This window comes from Chelon labrosus, assembly GCF_963514085.1.
Source record: "Chelon labrosus genome assembly, chromosome: 2".
Classification (NCBI taxonomy): Eukaryota; Metazoa; Chordata; class Actinopteri; order Mugiliformes; family Mugilidae; genus Chelon; species Chelon labrosus.
The window spans coordinates 4,808,797-4,836,154 of NC_140338.1; the positions used below are offsets into that span (position 1 = coordinate 4,808,797).

The 27,358-nt window shown below is 41.2% G+C and overlaps 1 protein-coding gene across 1 annotated transcript; it reads left to right on the forward strand.

The window, feature by feature from the left end:
* Positions 1-1,026: 1,026 nt before the first annotated feature.
* vegfc (vascular endothelial growth factor c) lies at positions 1,027-27,358 on the forward strand. The gene is made up of 7 exons (XM_084564595.1): positions 1,027-1,440; positions 11,235-11,463; positions 15,705-15,895; positions 20,793-20,932; positions 22,238-22,380; positions 22,653-22,977; positions 26,793-27,358. The coding sequence occupies exons 1-7, from the start codon at positions 1,321-1,323 to the stop codon at positions 26,899-26,901; spliced, it is 1,257 nt and encodes a 418-aa protein (XP_084420721.1). The 5' UTR covers positions 1,027-1,320; the 3' UTR covers positions 26,902-27,358.

Sequence of the window (27,358 nt, forward strand, 5' to 3'; positions counted from 1 at the left end):
AATATACTGTGATTATTCGCTTTATTCAGCTTCATTACATGTTTCATTCTATAGGCTAATGAGGTGGTATTTAAGCTCTCTAAGAACAAATTTGAAAAACCTATATGCTTTATATGGTTGTTGATAGATGAACAACACCGCAGTGCTTTGTAAAGACAAAGTAATGGTAGAAACTGTCAAATATCCTGAGTGATTTGATCTCAAGTGCCCATCTTAAAGTCCAGGTGTGAACACTGATCTGGTCTCAGTCCTCGTGTGGAGGTGGTCTGGGACACATGTGACCTCCTTCCTTTGGTAGAGTGAACACACAATAAGTCCTGGGTCACGTTAAAGACCACCTACTCAACAGGGCTGATCTGTGGAAGAGGAGTTTAACTCATTCATTCAACCACTATTAGAAATGATCACATGAATCAGTGATGTTAGTTCATTAGTAATGAGAGCCTTTTAAAAGATTCTGGTGGATGTGGGAATGTTTTAGGATTCACTTCTAATCTGAGCTTCGTCTCTACAACGAAGAACTTAACGTGTGCGAGACTTTACAGCTTGTTCCAAAATCTGGATCATCTCCCCAAATCAACAAACGGCTGTTCATGGTTCCGAAAGAGCGGTAGGTAGAGATCCAGTAGAGACAGCAGCTGGTACAATATTCTACCGACCACATGATGGCGCTGCTTATTTACAGACAGACAAACTGAGATCAGACCTCAAGTGCTGGCTGGGGACGCATGTGGAGACACATTGTACAAGTGTTTACCAGGTGTGAATGTTGGACTGCCTAGGTAGGACAAATGTTAATGCAAGGTCTGAACGGGTGCCCCTGTCTTAGAGTCTAACGAAAATGCTACTTAAACATTGGAGACTGGGTCTTTTAGTGAAGCTTTCCTGTAGGGTGACCCCCCCCCCCCCCCCAGGAGTGTTTGAGTTTCAGGCTCTTATTTTGAAGGCGGCTCCTCGGTCCTTCCTGTAATTGCTTCTTAATTGACGCGACAACCTCCGCTGACCCTCCTGGTTCATCTGATCACACAAACCCACCGGGCTTCCATCCACATCCACAGCGGGCTCCTCACATGTGCTGCAGAGCCTCCGAGAAGCAACTGCAGAGACCAGAGAAGACAGAAAGTTTGATAGAGGGATAAAGATAGAGGACAGGGGAAAGGAAAAGGAGAGAGAGAGAAAGAGAGAGGGAGAGAGAGAGAGAGACCAAATGAAAGCGCGTTATCAGCGGCAGGAGAGGGGACGCGCTGACACTGGAGAGGGTTTTTTAAATTCACCTTTTCTGATCGTTGGATTATAAACCCTAGAGGATTTAACATCACCATGCACCTACTGGGAATATGTCTTCTGCTGCTCGCGTACGTTTTCTACAGCAACCTCGCCAGCGACTTAAGCCACAGCGACTATTATGAATACTACGAGCAGGAGCAAATGGACGAGCCGGTGAGTCGGAGAAGAGGGGAAAGCTCGAAACTCTCCTGAAACGCGTCTCGATTCGGCTGATCCGAGGCAGGCAGTGAGGTTCAGGAGTACTTTTTGAATTGTTGCGTTGAAATATCTGCAGATTGTCTGAGTACTTCAGTAACTGTTGAGGTGCAGGGGAGGGAGGGAGGGAGGGAGGGGGTGGGGGGGGTCACCATGTGACTTCTTTTTCTACATGGGGATTATGAGGAGCAAACAGACCTAACCCAGACACACGTGCACTGATGTGTATAAATTATAGCTTAGAATTTTTTTAACCTTCAGAATTTTCTACATTTCTGCATAAAAATGACTCAAAGCATCAACGGACTTTCACACAAGTCCTGAAAGTAGACAGAGAACCCAGTCAAGCACATGAACCGATATTGTGCATTGAGCAAGTGCCTCCTTGTTTCCAGTATCTGCTGTGACCTCCGTGTAACTAAACGTTTCCGGTAACTGCTGACCAGTCGTCTACAGCAGCTTGGAGGAATTTTAGCCCATTCATCAGAACAGAACCTCTTCAGTTCTGAGATGTTGGTGGGTTTCCTCACATCAACTGCTTGCTTCAGGTCCTTCCACAACATTTCTCTTGGATTAAGGTCAGGACTTTGACTTGGCCGTTCCTAAACGTTCATCTTGTTCTTCTTAAACCGTTCTTTTGTAGAACCACTTGTGTTCTTGGTTCTTGTTGTCTTGCTGCATGACTCAGTTTCTCTTCAGATTCAGCTCATGGACAGATGTCCTGACGTTTTCTTTTAGAGTTCACTGGTAGATTTCAGAATTCATTGGTCCATCAATGATGACAAGCCGCCCTGGAACCAGATGCAGCAGAACAGGCCCAAACAAGGACATTACCATCCCACGTTTCATGGAGAGATGAGGTTCTGATGCTGGAATGCAGTTTTCTCTTTGCCTGTACTCTCTATATACAGTGCTGCTTAAATGTTTTTGCGCCCTTAAGAATTTTCTACATTCCTGCGTAAAAATGACTCAGATCATACATTTTTGAAGTCCTGAAAGTAAACAAAGAGAATCCAATCTGAAAAGTTAATTTTCAGGTCCAATTAGAGTCCATATTTAATTATAAAACAGTTCATGTGAGGAAACCCACCAACATCTCAGAACTGAAGTGGTTCTGTTCTGAGGAATGGGCTAAAATTCTTCCAAGCTGCTGTAGACGACTGGTCAGCAGTTACCGGAAAAGTTTAGTTGCTGTTATTGCTGCACATGGAGGTGACAGCAGATACTGGAAACAAGTGTTCACTGAATTTATACAAATTTTCCTGAATAAACAAACACACAAGTATAATAGTTCTGTTTCATGTGTTTCGTTGGGTTCTGTTTGTCTACTTTCAGGACTTGTGTGAAAATTCACTGATGTTTTGAATCAGTTTTATGCACAAATTATTAAGGACGCTAAAACACTTAAGTGACACTATGTCCTAGCAAATTTTCTCTATGACCTCACATACCTCACAAGCTTTATTCCCTGATGGGTTTTTGCTTCAGATAATTGAAAGAAAGTGGTACGTTAGCATCACGAGAAGCTTCGACAGCTCTGTGTTTGATCTTAGTCATTTGATCTGGTGTCTGGGTATCGTTCATGTTTTTTCTTGACCTTTTCTGGATCCGAGGTTCAGGAACGGAGAGATAGATGCAGTCGGCGGCTTGTTGTTCTGCCCCTAAGATGAGGCAGATCGGCTGTTGTTGGGCCGTTATTATCTCCTGGTCTAGTGCTAACATCCTGACTGATAACAACACGGAAACATGCTTTTCTTTAATGTGATGCCAAACCAAGAGATTGAGCTGAGAGACACTGGGTGTGAGGGGAAGGAAAGGAAGGCCTGGAAGAATCCATGACAGAACAGCATGTAACACGTTCAGCCTGGATCTTCTTTGACTGATTTGACTTACTGCGTTTGGCTTGCTGTGGAGAAATTTATCTGTTGGAGCCTGTTCTCACTTATTTTCATGAATTTTCGAGTGTCTCCCGATTTTTTTAAATTATTTTTTTTTATTATCTTGCTTGAATGTTTTCATCGGCTTTACACTTTTAGGCCCTGTTAAACTCCCTCAAGATGCACCTTGAGTGATCGTATCGCAAGTATTTTTAGGAATGTTTTCCCTCTATTTTCTCATCATTCATCTGCCCATGCTTTTGTCCAGCTCTTCTCTGTCGTCATAATTTTTACATCCAATCATATTTCAGACCTGACGGTGCTCTCAGAGTTGTTCCCTCAAATGTGAAACCAGTCCTATGAGACTGCAAGCGAGATTTCTAAAGAGAAGATGCAGGAAATGGGGTGTATTCTGAAAATCTGTCTGAGGATTTCACAAATCCATGTTGAATATTTCAAATCGAGATTGTTTCGAATCTTAAAACCCAGCCCTATAATAGACAGTACTTGCTTTTTCCTTTTCTGGCAATCACACAGGATGTGTGTTATTTCGCAGTGAATGAGGCTAAACCTTTGAATCGCCCGTCTGTCAATGTGACCAGAATGAAAAAGAAGCAGATACCACCTCCACTCTCTGAGATCCAATCGCACCGACCTAATTTGGTTGGGACGCTGCAGAAAAATGTGTCCACTACGGCTGGGTTTTAAATAAAATCATTTTTTCCCTTCGAAGCTGTGATATTGATTCATAAAATCTTTGAAATCGATTATTTTGTTTTTTCAATACGCGACATTTCCTGCATCCTCTCCAGTCAGAAATCTCTCAGGATTATTATTATATCTGTGATCCAGAAAAACGACGGAAGCGCCAACGACACACGAAAGATGAGGAACTGGAGGGAAAATATTACTAAAAATACTTGCGATACAATCACTCAAGGTTCAGCTTGAGGGAGTTTAACAGGGCCTGAAAGTGTAAAGCCAATGAAAACATTCATGCAAGGTAAAAACAAAAAAAAAACAAAAAAAAAACTAAAAGGACACACTCGAAAAGGCTCCAAAAGATATATTTCTCCACAGCAAGCCAAATGTAGTAAATCAAATGAGTCAAAGAAGATCCAGGCTGTACGTGTTACAAAAGATTGCGGAGATGCCACAAATCTCTGGAACATTAGTTTTAGGTAAAATCGTGGAAACTAAAATATCTCCAAACGAACTGATATTGAATCGGGGCTTTGTGGATCGGAATTGATTCAGCCTTGGCCTTCTGTTCACTTCTACTTTGTTGAACTTGACAATATGATGAAAATGACCTGATGAATGTACAAAGTTCTCCACTCATGTCAGTTCAAAGAATAAGGACTTTTATTATTAATGGTCCGAGTCCTTTTTGGTATTTCAAGTTCGGTTTTAGACTCTAAAGTAAAAAAACAAGTATATTTATTTGATGTTCAATTTAAAAAGCAAAACCAGTCAATGCCAAGCAAGTAAATTTACGTTTTGTTCTCTAATATATTAAATAAGAAAATGGAAAGAGAAGTAAAGGAGAAACCAGTGGTTATCTGATTCATATAAAACCAGAAGTTTTTGTAGGTGAAGCTGAAGAATTTGTTTCCAGTAGTCAATGATTTCAAGTGTTCAAGTGGTATAAACGGAGCACGGACATAACTTTGGAACAATATTCAGATGTTATGTTAGACTTTCTGACACAAGGTATCTGGTTATGTGAATTTCTCTCTGAGCGCTTGTCTTTTGAATCTTGAGAAGCGCCAGGTTTATTTAGTGCTGAACACAATGATCCATGCCTGAACCAGTGGTCACCATGGAGACTATTTCCTGGACCAGAGAGACCTGGACCAGTGGTCACCATGGAGACTACTTCCTGCTTTACTCAAGGCTAATATGACTAGTTTTTAAGTCGCGTTAGCAGAAAGAAAATTAAGTCTAATATTAACTTTCTCTTTTTCGTTCAAGACTACAAAATAAAAGAGATTTCTCTTTTTTTTTGTTTTAAAAATAAAACTCAAATAACTTGTTTTCCATTTTTTTGCTTCTGGCTTTAAAAGTAAACTCGAAATACTAAAAAAAGAAAATGAAATAATGCATGGCCCCTTAAGGTCCCTTAACAGCCCAGTTGACACATAATCTCTTTCATCGCTTTCCATTTCCACTTCTTTTCCACCTCAAACTACTTTGCCCCTCGTTTCACCATATTTCACAACATCCTGGATTCTGCAGAGGCATGTGGTTTGTAGTGAGCAACCGTTTTGAAGGAATTTTTCTTTTTTTGATTTCTCAGTTCAGCTCAAAGTGTTCGTGGGTACCAAGTAAAGGGATGTGTTCGCCGCAAATATCACCATAAAAATGTAAAGAAGAGCTGACAGGTCAGACAGCTTTGACTTCCTTGTGACTGACTGAAAAAGGCTTTCTAAAACATGGACATGGGTAGTGGCCCTAAAGGTTTTAGTAAAAGTTGAGGTAAGACGTGTGAAGAACATATAATGCTTTTTCAGGGCTAGAACGTTTAGCGTCCAGGTGGCCTTGTTTCTACATTTCAATTTCATGGGTTTCCCTCTCGTATGATAAGAGTTGCCAGAGTTAAACGCTTGAATGTACTGTACTGCCTTTTGGTGTTATTGATGCTTGGGCTGCAGCCTCTACTCCTTGTTTGAGACACACAATGAACAGCAGAGAGGTCCAAGCAGATAGTCAACACCACCACCCCCTCAAATGTTCGTACTAAATTAAAGTTGATCTTGATATTCTAAAACATCAGATCGATATTTTTTTTTTAAATACATGCCATTTTCTGCATCCTCTGGTTACAAATCTTGCCCTGGTCTTGTGCAACAAATCTTGCGACACAATGATATATGTCGACGTGTGAGGGAGATCCGGAACATGATGAAACCTGAGGGCAACGTGAGGCCTCAACGCTGATTGGATTTAAAAAAGTAGAGCTGGGCAAAAGCAAGGACACATGAAAGATGTGAAACTTGAGGGAAGATATTTGTGGATGCATCGCAGATTTCTGGATGGAACCAGTGACGACTTTAGGTTTGGATTTAGACGTTTCAAAACTGAACGATCTCTTACGGACGGATACCGAGTCAAATCGAATCAACTTTTTCACACGTCCAACAAACCCATATGTTTCTCTGCTTTTAACTCTGTTTTGTTCTGACTGAACTATATACACTGATCAGCCACAATATTAAAACCACGGACAAGAGAAGTGACTAACATTGACCATCTTATGACAATCCAATGTTCTGCTGGGAAACTTTGGGACCTAGCATTCATTTGCGTGGATGTTACTTAGACAATCCATCTCCCACCCCAAACTGATCAAGTATCTGTGGGATGATCCACAGAGGCCCCTCCCCTCAACCCACAGGACCCAAAGCCCCCCAATAACAACTTTCTGTTGCCCTCAGAAGGCCCATGTCCATTCTCTGATGAGTCACACAAGGGAGACCTACACAGTATTGGAAAGTGGTCATAATGATATGCCTGATCATTAGGTTGCTAAGTAAACCACTGTGTTCACCAGTCTCTAACTCCCCCTGTCTTTTGTTGACCCTTGCTCATGTTTTGAATTCTTCTTTCATGCAACACAAGGACGTTCCTCTGTAGTGCGTGACTGTCGGCTTTTAGTGATTCACAGTAAATTGCAAATGTCACAGCAAAAGACAAACGTGAAAACTTTCCAGAATTGTAAAATCCTGTCTCAGGGTTTTATAAACAGCATCTGGATTAAAGTTAGTAGTAAGAGTCTTGTTGACATCTCTGATGAGATCAGCAGGGCTCAGATGTTTTTTGGAAGAATTAATAAAAAAGATCAGCTTCAAACAAGTAGACGAAGAGAATCAATGAAGCAAAACAGAAATGTTATACACGTGTATTTGTTTATTCAGGAAAGTGAGCCAATATTGCAATATTACTAACTGTTCCTGCAGCCCGTACTGCATGTATTAGTCAGTACGTTTATTTGCCGTAACAACAAACAGATGTCCCGTTTGGACCGTCTGATACGACTGTTTCGTAAGTCTGTGTCCTGGTACAGCTTAAGAAAATCACGTTAGCATGCATCCTTTTAGGTAATTCAAGCCAAGGTAAGTAAGACTTTTATAGTCGGTGCAAGACACATGGTATTGGTCACTAATTCCGCTTCAATCAAAATGAATGACACATAGCAGTACCTGTTTTATGATATTTAAAGATTTTAAAAACCGATTTTGGCTTATGTGTGTTTAATAGATGATGTTTAGGAGCCACGGATAAATGGATCAAATCAAATGTTGGCAGTTACACATCAGAGGATTATTTATTATAATAAAATAGCTTACCTGGAAACGTTACTTGCCTAATTACATCAAATCCATCACATGGACAATTACAAAGCTACAATTCTGCAAAATCTTCATGTTTTCCTCCCGAGCGCTTTGATTCTTAGCAAGTTACTTATTATTTTTAGGACTTTTGTTAAGTTAACCATAATAAGCTGCATTACGTTTGATGGTAGCTATTTATATGAATGATTTATTGTTACTGGACTACTTAGCCATAGGTTGTTGCCTGGAGGAATTATTCCAAAAGAGAAATTTGAAAATCAGCAGTTTGATTGTCAGTCGATGCATGTGAGTAGCTACTCAAAACAGCAATGCTGTGTGAGATTATGACACTGGTAGAACTAAAAACTTATGCGCATTGCTATCAGCAATGTTGTGTGAGATTATCATGTTGGATGCAAATATTGAGAAAGATGCTCAGTACCTGGTTCAGGTCATGCCCACCCTGTGAGACCTCCATCATGTCCGCTACACAGCAGAATGTACTAGTGTTAGCTTCTTTGACTATCACAAGCTGTAGGATTGTCAGCTTTCTGTTATTCATAAATGTAAGTATTTATTGTACTCCTTTATTTTCCTGTCATGGTTAAAAGTGTGCATAATCGTTGACGGGTACGTCCACAACATTGAGCTGCAGAGACCTTCAGAAGCAACTTCTGCGTCCTGGGCGTCTGCATCCATTGTTTAGCTAATGTGGACTGTAGTAGATGTACTTTTTCCTCTTCTCGTCCCACTCCTTTAAGGAAGAGTAGCACTGAATGTCCTTGTCATCCACTGTGGCAGCAATGCCAGCGCCAAGCTGGTCAGCACGATGAATGAGGACATGAATATTTTAACTGAGTTATGGCTTTTAGTCATAGTATAAATGGTGGGGAACGGGAAAATTACATTTTTAAGAAACCATTTAGAGTTACCGGTAACTGCTTTTAAATTTGTCCGTTCTGGCTCATTTTGTTCATCTTGAACACAGCCCTGGCTATCACAGCGTGGCCGGCAACGTTTTGGATGTGCAAACAAATGTATTTGTGTACGATCAGTCGGTGAGGGTTCTCAGTCATCCAGGTCATAGTATATCCAAAAAAACCTAAAAAACAAGCTGAAACAAGAGCAACTGGACTTGGAGAGTTTCGTCCAAGTCTTCAGTTCTTAAAGACTGATGGAGAGTTGGGGTTTAAAGAAGACAGTATTGTAAATTGATGTCCACCATCTGTCTTTTCTGGCTAAAATGTGGACATTGTTGTCCTCTAAAGGAGTGCCCTTTGTCCTCTAGGTGTAAGTGGACCGCTGACTCGTTTCCTGACGAGCTGGTTCTCCAGTGTTGACCATTTGTGGATGGGTTGTTTTATTTCTGTAGCTTCCTCACTGTACTTATCTGCTTACCAGGTGTTTAGTCTTTGGGGTGAACAAGGTTCTGCCTCAGTGTATTACCTGGTTTTTGAAGTTAATGGGATTGTGGTGTTTTCTGAAAATTAGGGGATGACAGTGTTCCTCCTCTTGTTGTTTTCTTCCTCTCTGTCCATTGTGGGACATCTTTTTGACCTTTTGACGGAAACCCAGTTTGGATCTTCACATGTTCTGAGTGTTTGTTTGGTGTACTAAGAGTTATTGATGTTCCTGATCCTGGAGTCCTGACAGCGTTTTATATAGGATAGTAAACCACACTATCTGAATATTGAGTAATTAATTTACTGGGCTGGGCAATGTGTTAGGAACGAAAGGATGCCACATTGTTTGATGGAAATGAAAATGATCAACCTCCAGAGGCCTGAACTCAAAGACGCCCCAAAAACCAAAAAGTGAAAACTTGATGCGGCAGGCTTGTCCATTGAACTGAAATTTCTTGGCAGCAACTTAAAATGATCCTCTGTGGTTTGTATGGCCCCCACGTGCTATGCATGTCTAAAAACATTGGGGCTCCTAATGAGACGGCGGATGGTGTCCTGGGGTATCTCCTCCCAGATCTGGACCAGGCCATCACTGAGCTCCTGGACAGTCTGAAGTGCAACCTGGTGACGTTGAATGAACATAATGTCCCAGAGGTCTTCTATTGGATATAGGTCAGACAAGCATGGGGGCTTGTTGGGCCCTCTGGCCACCCTCATGAAGTCTGTTTCTGCTTGTTTGGTCAAAGACATTCACACCAGTGACCTGCTGAAAGTCATGTCGTAGGGCTCTGGCAGTGCTCATCCTGTAGCAGATACCGGTCCTGCTGATGGGTTGAGGACTTTCTACGGCCCTGTCCAGCTCTCATAGAGTAACTTCCTGTCTCCTGGAATCTCCTTCACGCCCTTGAAACTGTGCTGGGAGAAACCTTTTGGTAATGGATTGTATTGATTTGCCATCCTGGAGGAGTTAGACTGTCTGTGTAACCTCTGTCGGGTCCAGGTATCTGACTCTAGCCAAATGAGGTGAAACGGTCAAAAAAAGATGAGGAGGGGCAGAATATCAGTTGCCTTCACCTGATAAAACCATTCCTGTTTTTGGGGGTGGTCTCATTGTTGCCCCTCTAGTGCACCTGTTGTTGATTTCAATAACATCAAATAAGCTGAAACTGATTAACAGCCCCCTATACGACTTCACTGACCTTATCAGTATCCCGGGAGTTTAACTGACTTGATGTTAGACTCTGATTTAAAAGACTTCCTTTCATAATTTTGAGCAGTGTAGTTGCTGTGACGGATGGCTGAACTTTTAATTCAAGCCAAATATGAATAGAGCTTGGACTTCAGTCTAAAAAAACTTACACTGTGTTTTGGAAAATTGCTGTTAATGAGCTAAAACAAGTAAAATCACCAACAGGGTGATGGCTTTAATATGCTGCCAACTATATTCAAAAATCTGGATTAGTCCAGTGTACCCAGCAGAGTTGACATTCCAGAATAGTTTCCAACCATTAAACAATGAAACAGCAAGAAAGACTAAAAGGTTGATAAAATAAAAGCTGCTTCTCAACGGTAAAGTACAGTCTAGCATCTACAATTACAAATAAGACCTGTAGTCGTGAAGTCGTGACCGAACAGTTTCGTGACCATCCTGCATTGTCACTGATAATGCAGTGACTAAATTGGTATTCCTATAGCCTAGTATGCTATAGTACATTCACATTGCCAAAGCTGGGCAATTTTGTCCAGGCCATGAAGCCAAGTTTGTTTTAGTTATATCATTTGACAGCTTAGACTCCATTCAGGCCTTGCATTTACATCGTTCCTGGTGGAATCCATTCATAATTGACAAGCTTAAAGTATAGGTGTGAACACACCCAGGACCCATTGAGGTTGCATTTGAGTGATCCAACCACTGACCACATGTGGAGGTGGTCTGGTTCGTGGACAACCCGCTCTACCTACTGAGCCACATCCGCCATGACTTGGGATTTACTTGCTCTGACATCACTGCCAACATAGTGACTTTGTGATGTGTTCTTAAGGTAGAAAAGATTTTCTTGGCGAGTTAGCGATACTGTATAATAGTTCTCGAGAGCAGCATTCTGAGCAACACATGGAATCTCCCTTGTCTCTTTCAGGAATCTCCACCAAAGCCAGACATGGAAGAGAAGTTGCGGTCAGCGTCCAGTGTTGATGAACTGATGAGTCTTATCTATCCTTCATACTGGGCTTCTCTGAAGTGCAGATCCAAACTTTCTGCTGCAGCTGCCTCCAAACTCTCCCAGCGGCCTCTTCGACCGAGGCCAGTGGCTAACGCAGAACAGCCAAAATTAGCTGCTGCCTACCTCAACTTGGATCTCCTCAAAAGTATGTTTGTACTTTAACATCATTTACTCATTATATTGCCATCACAGTAGCACTCCAGATGAAGTAAACGGAACAGAGCAGCTTTTCATAGCTTCTACTTGAAAACAAAATATTTGTCTCTGCATCAAGTAGAGAGGCAGTAAGCAGGTTATGAGAACGCTTGCTTTGATGCCAATACTTTTCTGTGTATGTCATGTTTGAATGTGGTGTTTTTTGGCATCGCTTTGGGAGGCCTGAGTGAACTGGATGTGACTAATTCACAGTATAATAAACATGGACTTCAATTTCTTTAATAATTCCAAATGCAGCCGAGGAGATTGACCTCATCACCTCAGCTGTTGACCCACTGTGTGATCAGAGAAGAAACAATCACAGACAGACACATTCAGAGAATTTCAAGGCATTGAACTGAAGAATAGTTGTAAACGAGGTCAGCCTCATAAATCCACAATACGCTCTGAAAACTCTCCAAGGCAATGGATTATGGTGTTTAACCCTGGCAGCTGTTTCCCAGTGCAAGACAATGTTCATTCACAAGGGGCGCCAGTACTATTGACTGCACCTCCCCAAGGGGCTTCAAAAACCCACCAAATATGCTCCAAGAAGCTGGCATGAAGCTCCACGATGGCCTTGGAGTTATGGTATACATGGTGATGTGTTCTTTAAAGATAATCATGAAGCTGAAACACCTGAACCGACTTGAGCTGGTGGTAAAGTGACTGTCCAAAGCTGGTCTCAAGTAGAGACGTCCCAATCAAGTTTGTTTTGCACTCGGATCTGAGGATTAATATTCAATACCTGCTGATCTGAGTCCCCATCTGAGCTTTTCTTATCTCGCTTGTCCTCCTACATCACATGTGCACCATGCAGCTGGATTAAGTCCAGTAAATATTTCTGTCAAAGTTAATGTAGCGAGGAGAGGGTAGCTCGTACCTTGACTCCAGAAGCTCCAGCAGTCGGTGAAAACTCTGACTTTGATTTTGACTTTGATTTTTGGCAGCTTTGATGCTAGCCAAACGACACTAAAACATTAGAGGAAGAAGAAGAGATGCTACAGGGATGGACTTCTGATTTATGGCAAACCTAAAAAAAAAAAATAACTACAACACATCGGCCTTGACTGAAGCCAGAAACCAATCTTTTTAAAAATGCCTGGATCGGCCCCAGTACCTATCTCCTGATATCGATTAGGACATCCCCAAACACAACAACCTAAACTGACTCTGAGTTACCTTACATTTGGTGTGTCCCCAGACTGGTTTAGCACAAATTTAGGAAGCGTTTGCCAGAGTTAACACCACCAAGAGACCATTGGCTACCAATTGAGACATCATGCACAAGGATACCAAAAGCCCCCTTTACCACCCTACAAGGCCCACAAAAGGACTGACTATGGCACAAATCACACTGAAACAGATGAAGTGGTTTTGGGAAGGATAAAAAGATGTGGACAGAAATGGGCCGAGCAAGTCTTCAGGCCCTAAAACAAGCAACCTCAGGGGTAGTAGTACAGAATCACTGTTATTTGTTGACCTGAGTAACAGACTTTGACATGGATGCCAGATTTTGATGTAGAAGGCCTTACAGTGACTTTTGTCACCACTAGGGATATAAAAAGGGCAATATGACAACAAAAGGCCACGTAAAGAGGACACAGATACCTGGAAAGTACCCCATCTAACCTATATGACCACAGAGTACCAGACAGAGCCAGAACTTGTTGCCAGCACAATATAGGTGATGGAGGTTATAAAGCAAAATGTTTCTGTCGGTATGTAACCACAGAAATATGTGGTTTATCTTTTCAACTTAATTTGTGATAATGGAATTCGAAAGAAAAGTTAGATAATTGAAGACAATTGAGTCAGTGCATAGAAAATTATAAAAAGCAAGTATTATGAAAGGAATGTGTTGTCAGTCATGTGTTCTGTACTTGTGAAAAAGGTAAGTGAAGTACGGTAGGACCTACCTGAGAGGCTGAGTGGACACAAATGGCTATTTTAACTAAAATAGAGGGCTAGAGTACTAAATCAGCAAAAACTATGTGTTATGTCCCTCTGCACCTCCACTGGCCTTGCGGGGGGCAGTGTCAAGTGTCTTTGGTATGAGCATGGGCTTAATTAGTCTAACCAGCCACACCTGTGGAAGGTCTGATAATGGCTGTTGGTTTGTATGTTAGATATCAGAATGAACATTTGTTTTTGTAACTCACATGTTCTTGTTTCTACTTTAGTTTATGCCCACTGAGCCGGGACATTTGTTAATACACAGGATAAGATGTTACAATCCCTTGTGCCAAGATCCCAGGCAAAACACATTAAGAGGCCCAGTCCAACTGAAAAAGAAACGACCAGCAGGCTAGCAGCCAGCTGGCCAGCCACCAACCAACAAGAAGATATCAGATACCTGGCCGAGACAACGGCTGTATGCAGCATGTCATGTCAAACCTACAGTCAATGTGTTATGAAATATGAACTAAATAAATGCTGCTGGTTTGTACGGCCCGCTCAGCAGCTAAAAAAAACAAAGAAATACTTGTAAATTTATCTGAGGGTTGAGAAATATTTGATACGTGAAGCACCCAGACAGTGGACAATTCGATACAGCTGCTGGCTTGTAAAGCCCAGTCAGCATTTACAAAAAAAAAAAGAAAGAAATATAGCTACCAACCAACATGAAGACATCAGATACCTGGCCTAGTCAACGGGAGTATGCAGCATGTCATTGGGGTTTCCTTCACAGATGTTTCATTAAGTTCGGCCCACGACACCTCAAGAAGGCTTAACAGTGAATTCTAGTGTCCTGGAGTCACCCCCCTCCACGCTGCCACTGCACAACCCCCGTTTTTCATTTTTAGTCCTTTTATGAAGCAATCGGAGCAAACAATCAAACTTACTTGAAATGTTGATGCGGGCTGAATCACGGCCCAAACAAACAAATCTACTGTGATTCGCCCCGTTGATGCGGACTGAACCACAACCCAAATACTAAGTATATGCGTAAAGGACATAAATGGGGTTTGTCCAGGATTCTTTTGAACTTTTGTGGAGAATCGACACCAGACTTTTTTTTGCGGTGAATGAAGGCGATGAAGTGTTCACTGTGGTTTTTGGAAGCTATGTGTTCTCTGTTGGTGAGTCTTTGAGTGTAGTGTCTGAAGGCCTTTTAGTCTCTTGGTAGTCTCCGTTGTTAGGTAGGGAGTAAACCAGCTAGATGGAATGCTTTCTATTCCCCTGAGAAGGTATTTAGGATAAAGTTTCATTTTGATAGGTACCAGAGAGATTGCTGTGGTTGTAATGTGGCGAGCATTAGCTTCCTGTGATAGCAGAGCATTTGTTAACATAAAATCAATTAGGTTAATGTGTTTTGACCTTAAACCTCACGTTTTGCAGATTTTGGTCAGTCAAGGATACACAGGGGCCAATTATGACCAGGAAAATGTAAGCTGAGAGTAGGATGTTTCCAGTAAAACCGTTGTGGCATATTAAGGAGTTTGAAGCTCTTTAGGGGCGCTTCTTTAGTCCAGTGTAGGTGGCTGCACTTGAGTGAGCTAGTATGATGTGTTGTGGCATTGTTGTATCTGTGGACATGCCAACTCCATGCACATCAGCATTCTTAGGTTCTCAAACTCATGTGGATTAGTTGGGTATTCGGTGTGTGCATTACCTCACTCTGCACCTTCATTAGACTTGCAGTGGCAGTGGAGTGGAAGAGTCTGGTGCTTCACCTTAATTAAATTAATCAACCACACAAGAAGGCGTGGAGAGAAGATGCAACTCCTTCGTCACGGAAGATCAACCATGGCTTGGATGTTCTGGACTTTATGTTGCGGCCAGGTCTTGAAAGTTGGGTCACGGTTACAAGAACTGGAACATAGCTGTGGCCGACGATCAGTTCTTGTCATGTTTTAGGTTTTAGAAAAAGGGAATTAGGATTAAAGCTCAGGACACACACCTAGGAATGAGGCAGGGTAAGGGTTTTAATAAGTAGTGAAGAAATCCAGTTTAATGAAAAAAGTTGTGTCCTTATGTCCAACCTCATGTCCAACCAAGAAAATACCATGAAATACCATGAAGAATGCATGAATATAAAGAACCAGATGCTTGTGGATAAATGTATTAAATGTGTCTTTATGTCTCTGCATATTGCCTTCCATGTGCACAAGCCCCAACGAAGAAGACAGACGTCCAGTTTCAAACAGTTGTGGCAGTATGGTTGTCTGACTTTCTGTGTGTGTGCAGATATAGAGTCGGAGTGGAGGAAGACTCAGTGCATGCCCAGAGAAGTGTGTGTCGATGTGGGAAGGGAGTTCGGGGCTCCCACAAACATCTTCTATAAGCCATCCTGTGTGTCCGTCTACAGATGTGGAGGATGCTGTCACTCCGAGGACAAACAATGCAAGAATATCTCCACTGGTTACGTCAGCAAAACCGTAAGCACACATTTGTCATCTGTTACCTCATTGTTAACCACCGACGGATGATGATTGCAAGAGTCTGAAATGTAGGCAGTGGACGTGTGACATTTACTTTTATTTATAAAAGGCCCTTTTAAAACAAGAAGTTTCAATGGGTTTTGTGTAAAATGCAATAAAAGAGAAACATATATGAACATGATCATCTAAGAAAGGGTGAGCTAACAGTCCTGGTATTATTAGGAAGTTAGTTCCACAAGGTCGGGTCCAACAGAACATACTGTAGGTCTATCCAACAAAGGTTCAAAAAAGGCAACTGGACTTGTATTCTTCAGTTCTTCAGAACTGAAGAAGCTACTCGGATGAGTGATGAAACGTCTTCTCAAAAAACTAAATACCTTGAAACGTCAAACTCTCAAAAAGTCCAGTTGCCTTTTTTGAACCTTTGTTGGATATACTATGACCTGGATGACTGAGAACCTTCACAGACATACTGTAGGTCATATTTAGTTTTATAATTAGAGAAGGACGTGGAAAGATTGAAGTGGTTGAGTTAAAAGATCAGCGACGGGGATTTTGATTTTGAACGTGGCCCTAAATCTTTATCGGACACGGCGTCTTGCCAACTAATCTGGCAGCTGTATCCTGAACCAATAGTAGGTGCTGTTGCACGTTCTGACTGAGACAGGTGTAGAGGGGACTGCAGTTGTCTGGACGTCAGCTGAGGACGTAGCTGAAGATAAAAGGACCGAACGCGTTTAGTAATCTGATGATCAACTGTCAGGTTACGGTCCAAACGGGATTAGATGTACCCAGGGACGTCAGGTGATTTGGAAATGTGGCGCATTCGCACGGGAGAAGCAAACTCCGAGAGTTTACAACCTACCTGTCTCCACCTTTACCGATGTGATGAACACATTAATGCACCAATAAATAAAATCCGACGCATCTAAATCTGCTGCCACGCATGTCATCCATCTCATCAACCATTCATGGTTTTGTTCTTCTGATGGTTTCGAGCGTTTTCTGGGACATCTGGACTTTGATTTACGACGCAGCGGGAAAAAACCTCTGCGGTAATTGCGCATCACCAGAGGTCCACAGGTAAAACCAGTCCCATGCGAACAGGGCTAAAGATGACGCCAAGATTATTTGCTGCGGGTTTGACATTCGCTTGGAATGGATGGATAAACTGATTCGCAGCAGCAGCAAAGTCGTCCGGTCCAATAATGACCATTTCTGTTTTGTCAATTTAATGGAAAATGAAAGGGTCAAAAAAGGAAGCACACAGAGAACAGGCGTATGTTTTGTTGGACTCGTGAACTGAACTGTTGCACAGTTTACAATCCTGTGATGGAGCTGCCTCGGTTGATTAAATTCAATTTTAAATTCAGTTTTGTTTATGATAGTTTAAGAGCAAACACTCAGGGAAGAAAAGGAAAGTAAAGGAGAAGAAAGAAAGCTATGCATAATATAAACACACATGCATATTAGATTATCTGCTATAGGTATACTGTTTTCATATTAGGCTGCAGAAACGTTTGGCTGCTACATTTAATTAAAGTTCTAGATGAACTTAACCTGTTTAGTTTCACCTCTGCGTAAAAACAATTGGAGGACAATCTGTTTCAATGCTGTTCTAGTAAACTCAACTGTGTCTGGTACCCTTCAGTTTATTGAGGAGAAAATGAAGGAGGCCGAGGTTGAAACCCGAGAGACAAAGCTGTGGACGCTGCGGTTTCACTCATGCTTAGTTTTTCTAACTGCTTTTCCTGGCCGGATTCTCAACCTACAAGCCAGAGTTTGGAGATTTACACAGATTGCACAGTACGTTATTCAAGTCATGGCAGGCCAGAGGAAATAATTTGTACTTAACCTGAATTCTAAATGGCATTTTGATTTTTTACCAAAAATAATTATCTTTCTGTTAAGATCATTCTGTGGTTACTTAAAATGATTTGCTTTGATGGTGCCTCCAAGTAGCTAACAGGCGTTGAGACGTACATTTTTCTGTGTTTTGTTTATTAGATCTTTCATTCTTTTCTATTACATTCTGGTTTTGTGACCGTTTCCCAATTTGATAATTCACGTTTGCCGCTATAAGAAATAGTTGTGTATATATAGGTCAGAAATATATACAACTATGTGTCCTCTGATTCCATTGATGATGATCTAATTGTTCCTTTAAGAGCATCATTTGTACACTAGAGGCTGCACGAGTTCAGATTGTTCTTACATGAAATACATAACCTGGACTATGGAGAGTTAGGATATGTGATACAAGTGGTGCAAGCCCAACCCAGTTTGTGAAAGATTTAGCAATTCCATGTGAGGCTCAGCTTGTTGCCTCAACTCACATCTTTCCCTGACTCACCTGCCTCCCCTGACCACACGTTTAGAGTATGGAATAATACAAATGGCAGGGAAGCAGAGGGTGACCAACTCTTGATGACAACACAAGATGCAGTGTAGGTTGAATTATGTCCCTCGGGGTCTGCTAGAGTGTCTGTTTGCATCCAGCCGTAGAGCGTTCCCTTTGCCTTTATGACTTCAAATGAAGTAGAGCAACAAGTGACAAAGCTGACGTACACAGGGTTAGGGTTAGGGGAGGTTGTGGTGGAAAAATGGCTCAAACACATGACTTTGATGACATCCATGTGACTAGAATTAAATTGCATTCCATTTAAGGACCGAATGCCAAATGCTGACTTGCTATTTTTAGACGTATTGTTTGAAATAATTATTATTTTTATTCAGTTTAGAGGCGGACATGGCATCTTAGGTCAGACTACTACACACTACTTGGCTAGGTTTCGGAAAAGGTTAGGGTTTTAGGTTAAATTACACATTTCACAATGTAAGCATCACATTAAGAAATCTCTCTGCCAGTAGATGTTATAGATCGCTCTTATTTTTGAAGCCTATGATGTAAGGGAGAAATGAAACAAAATGGGTTTCCCAAAGGAACCTTGCATCAGTGTTTGTGATTTTATATCTGGGAGTATAACGTCACCCATCTATTGGATATCATAAAGTTATGACAGCTCATAGTCTGTATTTACACAACTCAATTGAAATACTTGAGTGTGATTTAGGCATTATTCTTTTTGAATTCATTACCCCACGTATATCCCTCACATCTATTTTTTCAGTTGGCGTCTTCAATCAGATTTAAGTACATTATCGCTTTTTGTATCGCTTAACCTGCATAATTGGTGGCAACAAAGTTGGCTTATCGTATTGGCGCCATCTTACAAGCTACTAGATCTGAGTCGTAGCAGAATGTGGCAAAGACATGGCAGAGAAAAAAGATTCACCTTATTATTTATCATTCATTACAATATAACATCGATTTAGAAGATTTAGAAACTAAATAATGGTCATTTCAGTTGTAAAGTTTTACTTTTAATGCTATCCCCATCAGCGCTCTGTACCATTGTGTGCAGGTGAACTTTTCAACCCATTGCTGGTCACTTTGTTCTCTTTGTTTTGTGTAACCATGGTGAGGTCAGCTTTAATGATATCCTGCAAAGGATGAGAGGCTGGATGACATTTTAATCCACTTAAGGGTCTTGAATAGGGGTCATTGAGGCTAATTAGTTATTATTCAGGCTGAAGAACCCTGGTTGAAAGTGTGAGTAGGCTCTCAGGGTTCCTGCTATAGTCTGTACAACAGTCTTGTGTAAGCAAAAACCAAGTCCAGCTCTTTATCACTCTTTCGGTTCTTCAAGTGGTAATCCTTCACATTCCCACTCACTTTGCTACGGCTTGGTGTTTCAGTATTTTGTGGATGTGGGGATATGGAGTGTATACAGTGAGGGGCCTTTGTTGAAAGGTCCTTGTTTAAAGAATGCATGATAAAGTGGCTTCCTTGAGGTGGACTACCTCTATTAACTGAGTTTGAACTTGAGGACATATGAGTGGGACTTAATGAGCTACAGAATTTAAAATCTATTTAATTGTAAACTTATCCAACTTATCAAATTATTGGCTAGTTGACTATTTCCAAGTCCATTTTGTGCCTTCCACATATAGACGGCTGTTACCTCCCTAGGTGGATATAGGGGAATTTAAGGACGAACACATGAAAACCAATGAACCAACGAGTCGGGATGTAAGGCAAACTTAATGGGTCTATTTCAAAACCCAAATAAAAATAACTGAAAACTGCTTGAAGCATACACAGTGGGGAAGGATTGGACAAGGATGAAAGCAATATAACAAAACTGGACCTGGCTAATGGACTTCTCCAAGTTGAAAGGAGCAAACAAAAGGCCTAGCTATGCTATCTATAAAAAGAAAGTGTAATTGAAAGAACATCTGTGGCACCAACCAATAATCCTAGTGTGTATAAACAAATGGTTACCTACGTGAGCTGAGCTGGTGGAGAAAGTACCCCAGCCTCAACTATAGTCCGCACCTTCTACCACAACTACGGTAAACGGATGTCATAGGTCCACACGTCTCAATAACAAGACGAGTAACAGAAATCAAAGTAAGCAGCAGCAGAGAGTAGAGAGTACATCCTCCGGCTGGGTCCATGTTCATGTAGGTCCTGGGTCGTAGTTGGCCTATCTGGGGCCGAACCAACCAACCAACCAACCAACCAATCAGTAGGCACCACCATACTTCCCAGGTGGAAACCAATTGTGAAATCCAAACCTACAGAAACAAAGCCGAAATGCACCAAAAATGTCAACACACATGAACTTAATTGATCTGCAGCACCATTAACCCACTCGCCTGTAGTTAACATACCACAGAGCACAAGTCAGTGATTTCAAAGAAAAACTGGGATATACTTCCTTCATAAAAAAAACACAAAACTTCATTGCTCACAGTGAATATCACATCACACTTTGTATTCGTTCACCTTGTTTTTTCGTGACTTTGGTTTCTTTCGCTCTCTCTGCAGCTCTTTGAGATCACGGTGCCGATCACCCAAGGCACCAAGCCGGTGACCATCAGTGTGGCCAACCACACCCAGTGCCACTGCCTGTCCAAACTGGACATTTACAAACAAGTTCACAGCATCATCAGAAGAGCCCTGCCTGAGTAAGCCTCACTCACTGACCCTAACTACCGCCTTCCCGTGACCACTTGTGATCTTCACAAGTGGTCACTTCAACCCTGTCTATCTACTGACATTTCAGATCCACAAACAGACCTGTTTGTTACGTATGTGCATGGTAACCTGATAGGAAATGTGGAACGTGATGAACTCTGAAGACCCTCCCTAACCAAAAGCACACACATTAGAATATGATTCATTTAATTATCTTTGTCCGAATGAGACCTGCCTGAAATTAAGATTATAATCCACATCCTGGAAGTACCTCCACAATCTCATTTTTCAGTCCTGACGGAGCTCTCAGAGTTGGATCTCCTGTCATGACATACACGAAGAAATGTGGGTTAAATATTCTTGATGTCAAGTTTGAGAGTAACTACCTCAAAGCCAAGTGCCTTTGTGAAGGAAACGTGTTAAAGTAGAGTCAGGATCTGGATTCTTTTTTTCTTATTTTTTCAATTCCTAGAGACACTTCATCGAAGATAATACTTTGATATTACCCTCTCCTTCATGATTGTCAGATAGAAGAAGAGAAAATTATCCTCCGATCAAGGTGTTAGATAAATCCTTCAGATTGGTGGCCACTTGGGGGCGGCAGAAACAATGTTATCCAAAACTGACAGTCAATGACCTTCAAAAGTGTTATATTTGTTGTAGGTTTTTGAAAACACTTTCCTATGTCTGTGATTTTTTATTTGTCTGTAAATGACCACATATACCTGCTGTATCATATTTGATACACAACCTTTCAACATAATTTTACTATGACATAATGTGTATAGCATGAAATTTTGCGGCAAAGAACTGGCAAGTCCATGAAAGCAGCCATTTTGGACATGGCTGCCAAAAGCCACTAACTGCAGAGCATGAATAAATCCACCACGGGGCAGATGACAAGTATCAAATTGCCTTGCGTTATAGGTTTTGCAACTTTTGTGGCTTTAAATTGATCTTTCCATCGTCAATTAAATGGAAATGGATTTATCTAGAAAACCTGAAAAAGGCTATGTTGCCTGAAGGCACCATAGACGGTTAAGTGTTTGGTCCACCAGCCCTTGAGGTATACATTAGACTAGGTTTGCATTGATATACTCGTAGCCATCAATCATTCAGGGGTCTTGAACAGTAAACGAAAAGGGGCAGAAGTACAGGAAGCTTGTATTTGAGCCCTGACAGTATCTACAGTATGTTTTGTCTCATCAACTTACTAACACTTACTAACGTTATTTTTTTCCAGGGGTGGAAGGGGAACTGAGCATTTAAAATCTTTCTTTGTCTCTCTACTGGAGCTGTCCAATAGCCAACAGGACGTGTCTTCCTAGTCAGACCTGGAGCAGCAGACAGTGTAGATGTGTCAGCATAGCGGCTAATTTGCAGCTCAACCAACCACTTCCGCCACTGCCGCCTCTAGGGCCCTCGCAGCAGAACCATGGTGAGTGTTTTGCATGTTTGCACTCGAAAGATTTTGTCTTGTATAGCTGCTTATGTTTTTAATAAAAATTTAAATACTCAGGGGGAGGTGCATTATTTATTTTCCCTTTGCACCCAATGAACTTGGTTCCGGGTTCGGTGTAGGAAGACAGCTCCATTTCACATCCACTAAGAGTATTCAAAAGGTTCTAAACATGGTGTTGTGTGTTAGTATGATCTGCAGTCATTACCAATGCTAACTATGCGCGTTCCTTTTTCCTTCCAACTCTCCAGATGTGTTCTCAGCTGATGTGTGCGGCCCAGATAAGGAGCTGGATGTGGAAAGCTGTCAGTGCGTATGCCGGCAAAGACACCAGACTCAGGACTGTGGCCCTAACCGACACCTTGACCAGGACACCTGCCAGTGCCTCTGCAACGTGCTGCCTGATCCGTCCTGCCCGCTGAACCACGTCTTCAACAAGGACACGTGCCAGTGCACATGCAGCAAGACGTGTCCGAGGCACCAACCTCTCAACAAGACAAAGTGTTCCTGTGAATGTAACGAGTCGCCTAATAAGTGTTTCCTAAAAGGAAGGAGGTTTCACCATGCCACATGCAGGTAAGGAGGACTGCGCTGGGTTCATTTCTAATTAAAAAAATAGCTTGCATGGGTTTTCTCCAGGTGCTCCCGCGTCCTCCCAGCTGTCCATACAGCTGCTTGTTAAGTCAATTGTCAATAGTCAACCTATTCAGGGTGCACCCCACCTCTGCAGTTACAGAGCATGAATGAATGAATTACTATCCAAAAAAGAAAAGCTGAAAACAAGGCAACGTATAGAGTTTCTTGAAGATGTTTTGCCACTCATCCAAGCAGCTTTTTTTTCAGTTCTGAATAGATGAATGAATAATCCGCTTAATTAAATTAGACAGGCATAAGCCAAAGTACATTACCTATAGACACCTGCTGTATCATATTTCAAAATATCCACCATTTTTCAAAACGATTTTACTATAACATAATGTAAAAAGTTTGCAATAATTAAATGTTTATTCATTCAATAAATTTTCATATCGAAATATCTGCAACAATATAACATTTATACTTCTAACGTTTTCAAAATTGGCAAAGATTTTACTGCAAAAAAATGGAAAATCCATGAAAGCGGCCATTTTGGAAATGGCTGCCAAAAGCTGCTGCCTGCAGAGCATGAATAAATCCACTAGGGGGCAGATGACATGAATCAAATTGAGTACAGGTTGTTTTTCAGGTAAGCGCTGGTTTTGAGGACGGTGCCGAGGTCTCAGAAACTCAGGTATCAGATATGATACAAACTGATCTCTCCACTGATTGATTTACAGTGCCGCTTAAAAGTATTTGCACTCTAGAGGTGCACTTACTTTTGCACCTCACAAATATGAACACATTCCTTTGATTCCAGATAAGGATTGATTGGGTTCTCTTTGTCTACTTTCAGGACTTGTTTGAAAATCCGCTGATGGTTTGCGTCGTTTTTAATTCAAAAATGTAGAAAACTGTGGCATCAGTGGCGCTGTATTTGCACACTGGTCCATTTGTGGGTGCATCCATTTCTTTGTCAGTCTCTCCATTCATTCTCTATTGACCTATGGTATGTGAAGCCAGTGTGGGATTCTATCTTATTTAAGCACCAGTCAGTTTAATGATTGGCCTAATTAGCATGAATTATTTCCTGTGTCACTGGGATTATGGGGAGCCACTCTGCAGCTTTCTTGTTCTCATTATGTTTAAGTGTTTCCATAGTTGTATCATCCTGGAATAGCCAACACACACACACACACACACACACACACACACACACACACACACACACACACACACACACACACACACACACACTGGATGGTGGCTGTGTGTCGCCAACCGTTATTGCACTAAACCCACTTTGTAATACAAGTGCGATAAAGACCTCTCGTAGCTGTCACTTAACCATTTCCTCTCCCTGCCGCGAAGGAAACTCACACATATACAAACATCCATCCTGTTTTGACCCTTTGTGACCCTGTGTGAAAGTGATTTATGAGTGGAACCTGGAGTGTCTGGGATCTGGCACCATTGGAACTGGCCTGCATACTTGCATCGCGAGTTCATAGGTCGGCTTCGTTAACCCATGCAGCCTAATAAAGCAGTGGCAGTTGCATGCAAGAGTCTTTATTTTGTTGATCAAGTATACGCTAAACTCAGCACTAGAGCATTTCAGCTGTTCTTTTGACTTCCATGGCTACAGCGCTTATGTCATTTGGAATGACTCTTGCCAATTTTGACTTAAATATTTAATTTCATCCTCGTTGAAAATCATCTAAAATTGGATAAAGAAGAAGTCACTGAAATCAAGTGAAACTGCAAAAAATATCTCTTCAATATAAACGCCCTTCTTGCTGAAAGAACCACACGAAAGTTATTAGTGTTTCTCTTTGTCAGGCAGCAGTGTTTGGTTAAACCTAAAGCCTGCAGGCACCTGGGACACAGGCGACCCAAATCAGACCGTCATGGATGTTGTTGAAATAAGAGGGTAATAAGCGAGTTCTTGCATTTCTGTCATACTGGTGCAAAATCATTAAAAAAAAAAACAAAAAAACATGACACAGCAGTCTTATCCAGATCGGGACATTGCCACAATTTCTTTTTTTCCTGGCATGCAAAGCAAAACTGCTTAGTCCTTTCATTGCAGCTTTTTTCAGCCGTTAGATTTTTGTACACAGAAAACAACTCAAAACATCAGAGGATTTTCACTAAAGTCCTGAAACCAGACAAAGACATTATGCTTTGGTATTGTTCTGCTTTGTAAAAGTAAGTACACTTCTAGGATTACAAGTGAAATTAGAGTCTGTCTGTTCAGAAGTGTTTCCAATCAATGCATTGAGACTCAGGTGTCATCCAGTGCCATGTTTCCACATTGTTGAAGTGTAAAATGGGACAGACAAAGGAACTTTCCAATGCACAAGTATATTATTTCTATTTAATGCATTTGACTGAGTTTTCTTTGTCTCTTTTAATCACTTTTGGAGTCATCTTTATGCAGAAATGTAGAAAATTCTGAAGGGTACAAAAACTTCTAAGCAACCCTTTTATGCAGTATGTAGACAACGTGGTCGTTAGTATATTCCTGAAACAACTACCAAATGAAACCAAGAATAAAAACAAAGTCCCATCTAGTGTTGCTTTCGTCAACGAAAACTATGACTAAATATTGTCGTCAACGAACCTTTATCACGTGACTAAAACGAGACGAGACGTAACGTAAATGCTGGTCATGCGACGATGACTATAATTAAATGTATAATGCAATATCGTTGACGAATAAAAACGAGACTAAATGTGGTTTACAAAATAAAAACTATGCTAAAATGTCTCTCCATTTTCGTTGACCAAAACGAGACGAGACGAAATGTTACAACGTTATTTTGTCTTGTTTAGTCGCGTTATTATTATTATTTTGTAGTTTTTCTGTTTCCTGTGTCCAGAGCCCGTTTCTCTCGCAGGCGACGTCACTTCCTCAAGCTCCACTCGCGGCATTAGTTAAGCCGAATTTAAGTAGCGTGACAGAGAAAGGGAACGATGGCCGGCCAGCCGGGGGTCTTTGGTAGAAGAAGAAGAGAAGACATTTGGAAAAACTTTAAATACATCGAAGTGGAAAATAAAACCGAATGTCTTGTGGTGAAAGATAGGGAGATAAGATAACAAGAACCTTGTTTGAAATAGGTTTGGCTAAAAGAAAATTTTGGTTTTGTCTATACTACAAGGTACTTGTATAGGCTATACTATATTGACTGGGTTAAATAGAATTGCATTACTAAAAAGAGACTAAAATACAATTTTCATTGACTAAAACTAGACTAAATGTCACCAGTTTTCGTTGACTAAAACTAGACGAAAATGTCATCAGTTTTCGTCGACTAAAACTAGACGAAAATAGTCATGGATAATTCTGACTAAAATAAGACTAAAATGCTCAGACTTTTAGTTGACTGAAACTTGACTAGACTAAAAAGAGTATGAACATGACTAAAACTAATAAAAACTAAAATGACAGCTTGACACAAAGACTAGACTAAAACTAAAATTAAAACAGGCCGCCAAAAACAACACTAGTCCCATCTAACAACACGCTGTGGAGCACCATTAAATGCTACTGACAGTGCTGAGGTCCGATGGTGCTGAGGTGCTGCCTGTTTTTATACAGGCTATACATATCTGCAGCTCAGAGTATGTAGCACATGAGCTGTCTGTTCTCAGCATATGTATTCAGGTCAAGAATATAGATTTCATTACTTTCTACTGAGTTTTAGTGATTAATGAACACCAGAGTCTAGTCAAGGAATCTGAACTTGTACAGCCCCTAAACCCCACACTGTCATTGTTTTGAACCTAAATTCAGTTTTTCTCTCTCATTGCAGTTGCCTCAGGCCTCCCTGTGAGGTGAAAAGGCGGAGGTGTGAAGCGGGTTTCTTCTTCAGCGAGGAAGTGTGCCGTTGCGTTCCATCCCACTGGAGGCGGCTAGACTAACCTCGGGCCCACCAAAAGCTAACAAGGCGCCAATGAGCAGGAAACAAGTTTAACAAGTAGAATTCACCCGTTACCAGTAGACCTGCTCGTCACGAGTGTCACCACCAACTGTGATCCGGGCCGATAGTGTGTGGATTCTGATGAATGTGAGAAATGCACTGATACCACTATGAGGATGTTTTAATCAGAGAACGACCGATGAAGGACTGAAAACACAAAAGAGTCGACACTTGTTTTAAAATGTTGTCTAAATATTTTTTTTTGTTAAATATTTTTGGGTGGGGCGGCTTTGTATTAATTATGTCTCAGTATTCTTATGTCAGATATTGATTATATAATTTATTAAATGTTACGTTTAAAGCACTGTATTGCAATTTCAGTATTTTACATGAAAATACACTGTGATCAATATTTTTGTATCATGTAAAGCATATGTGCAAAATAAAGCACACTAGAT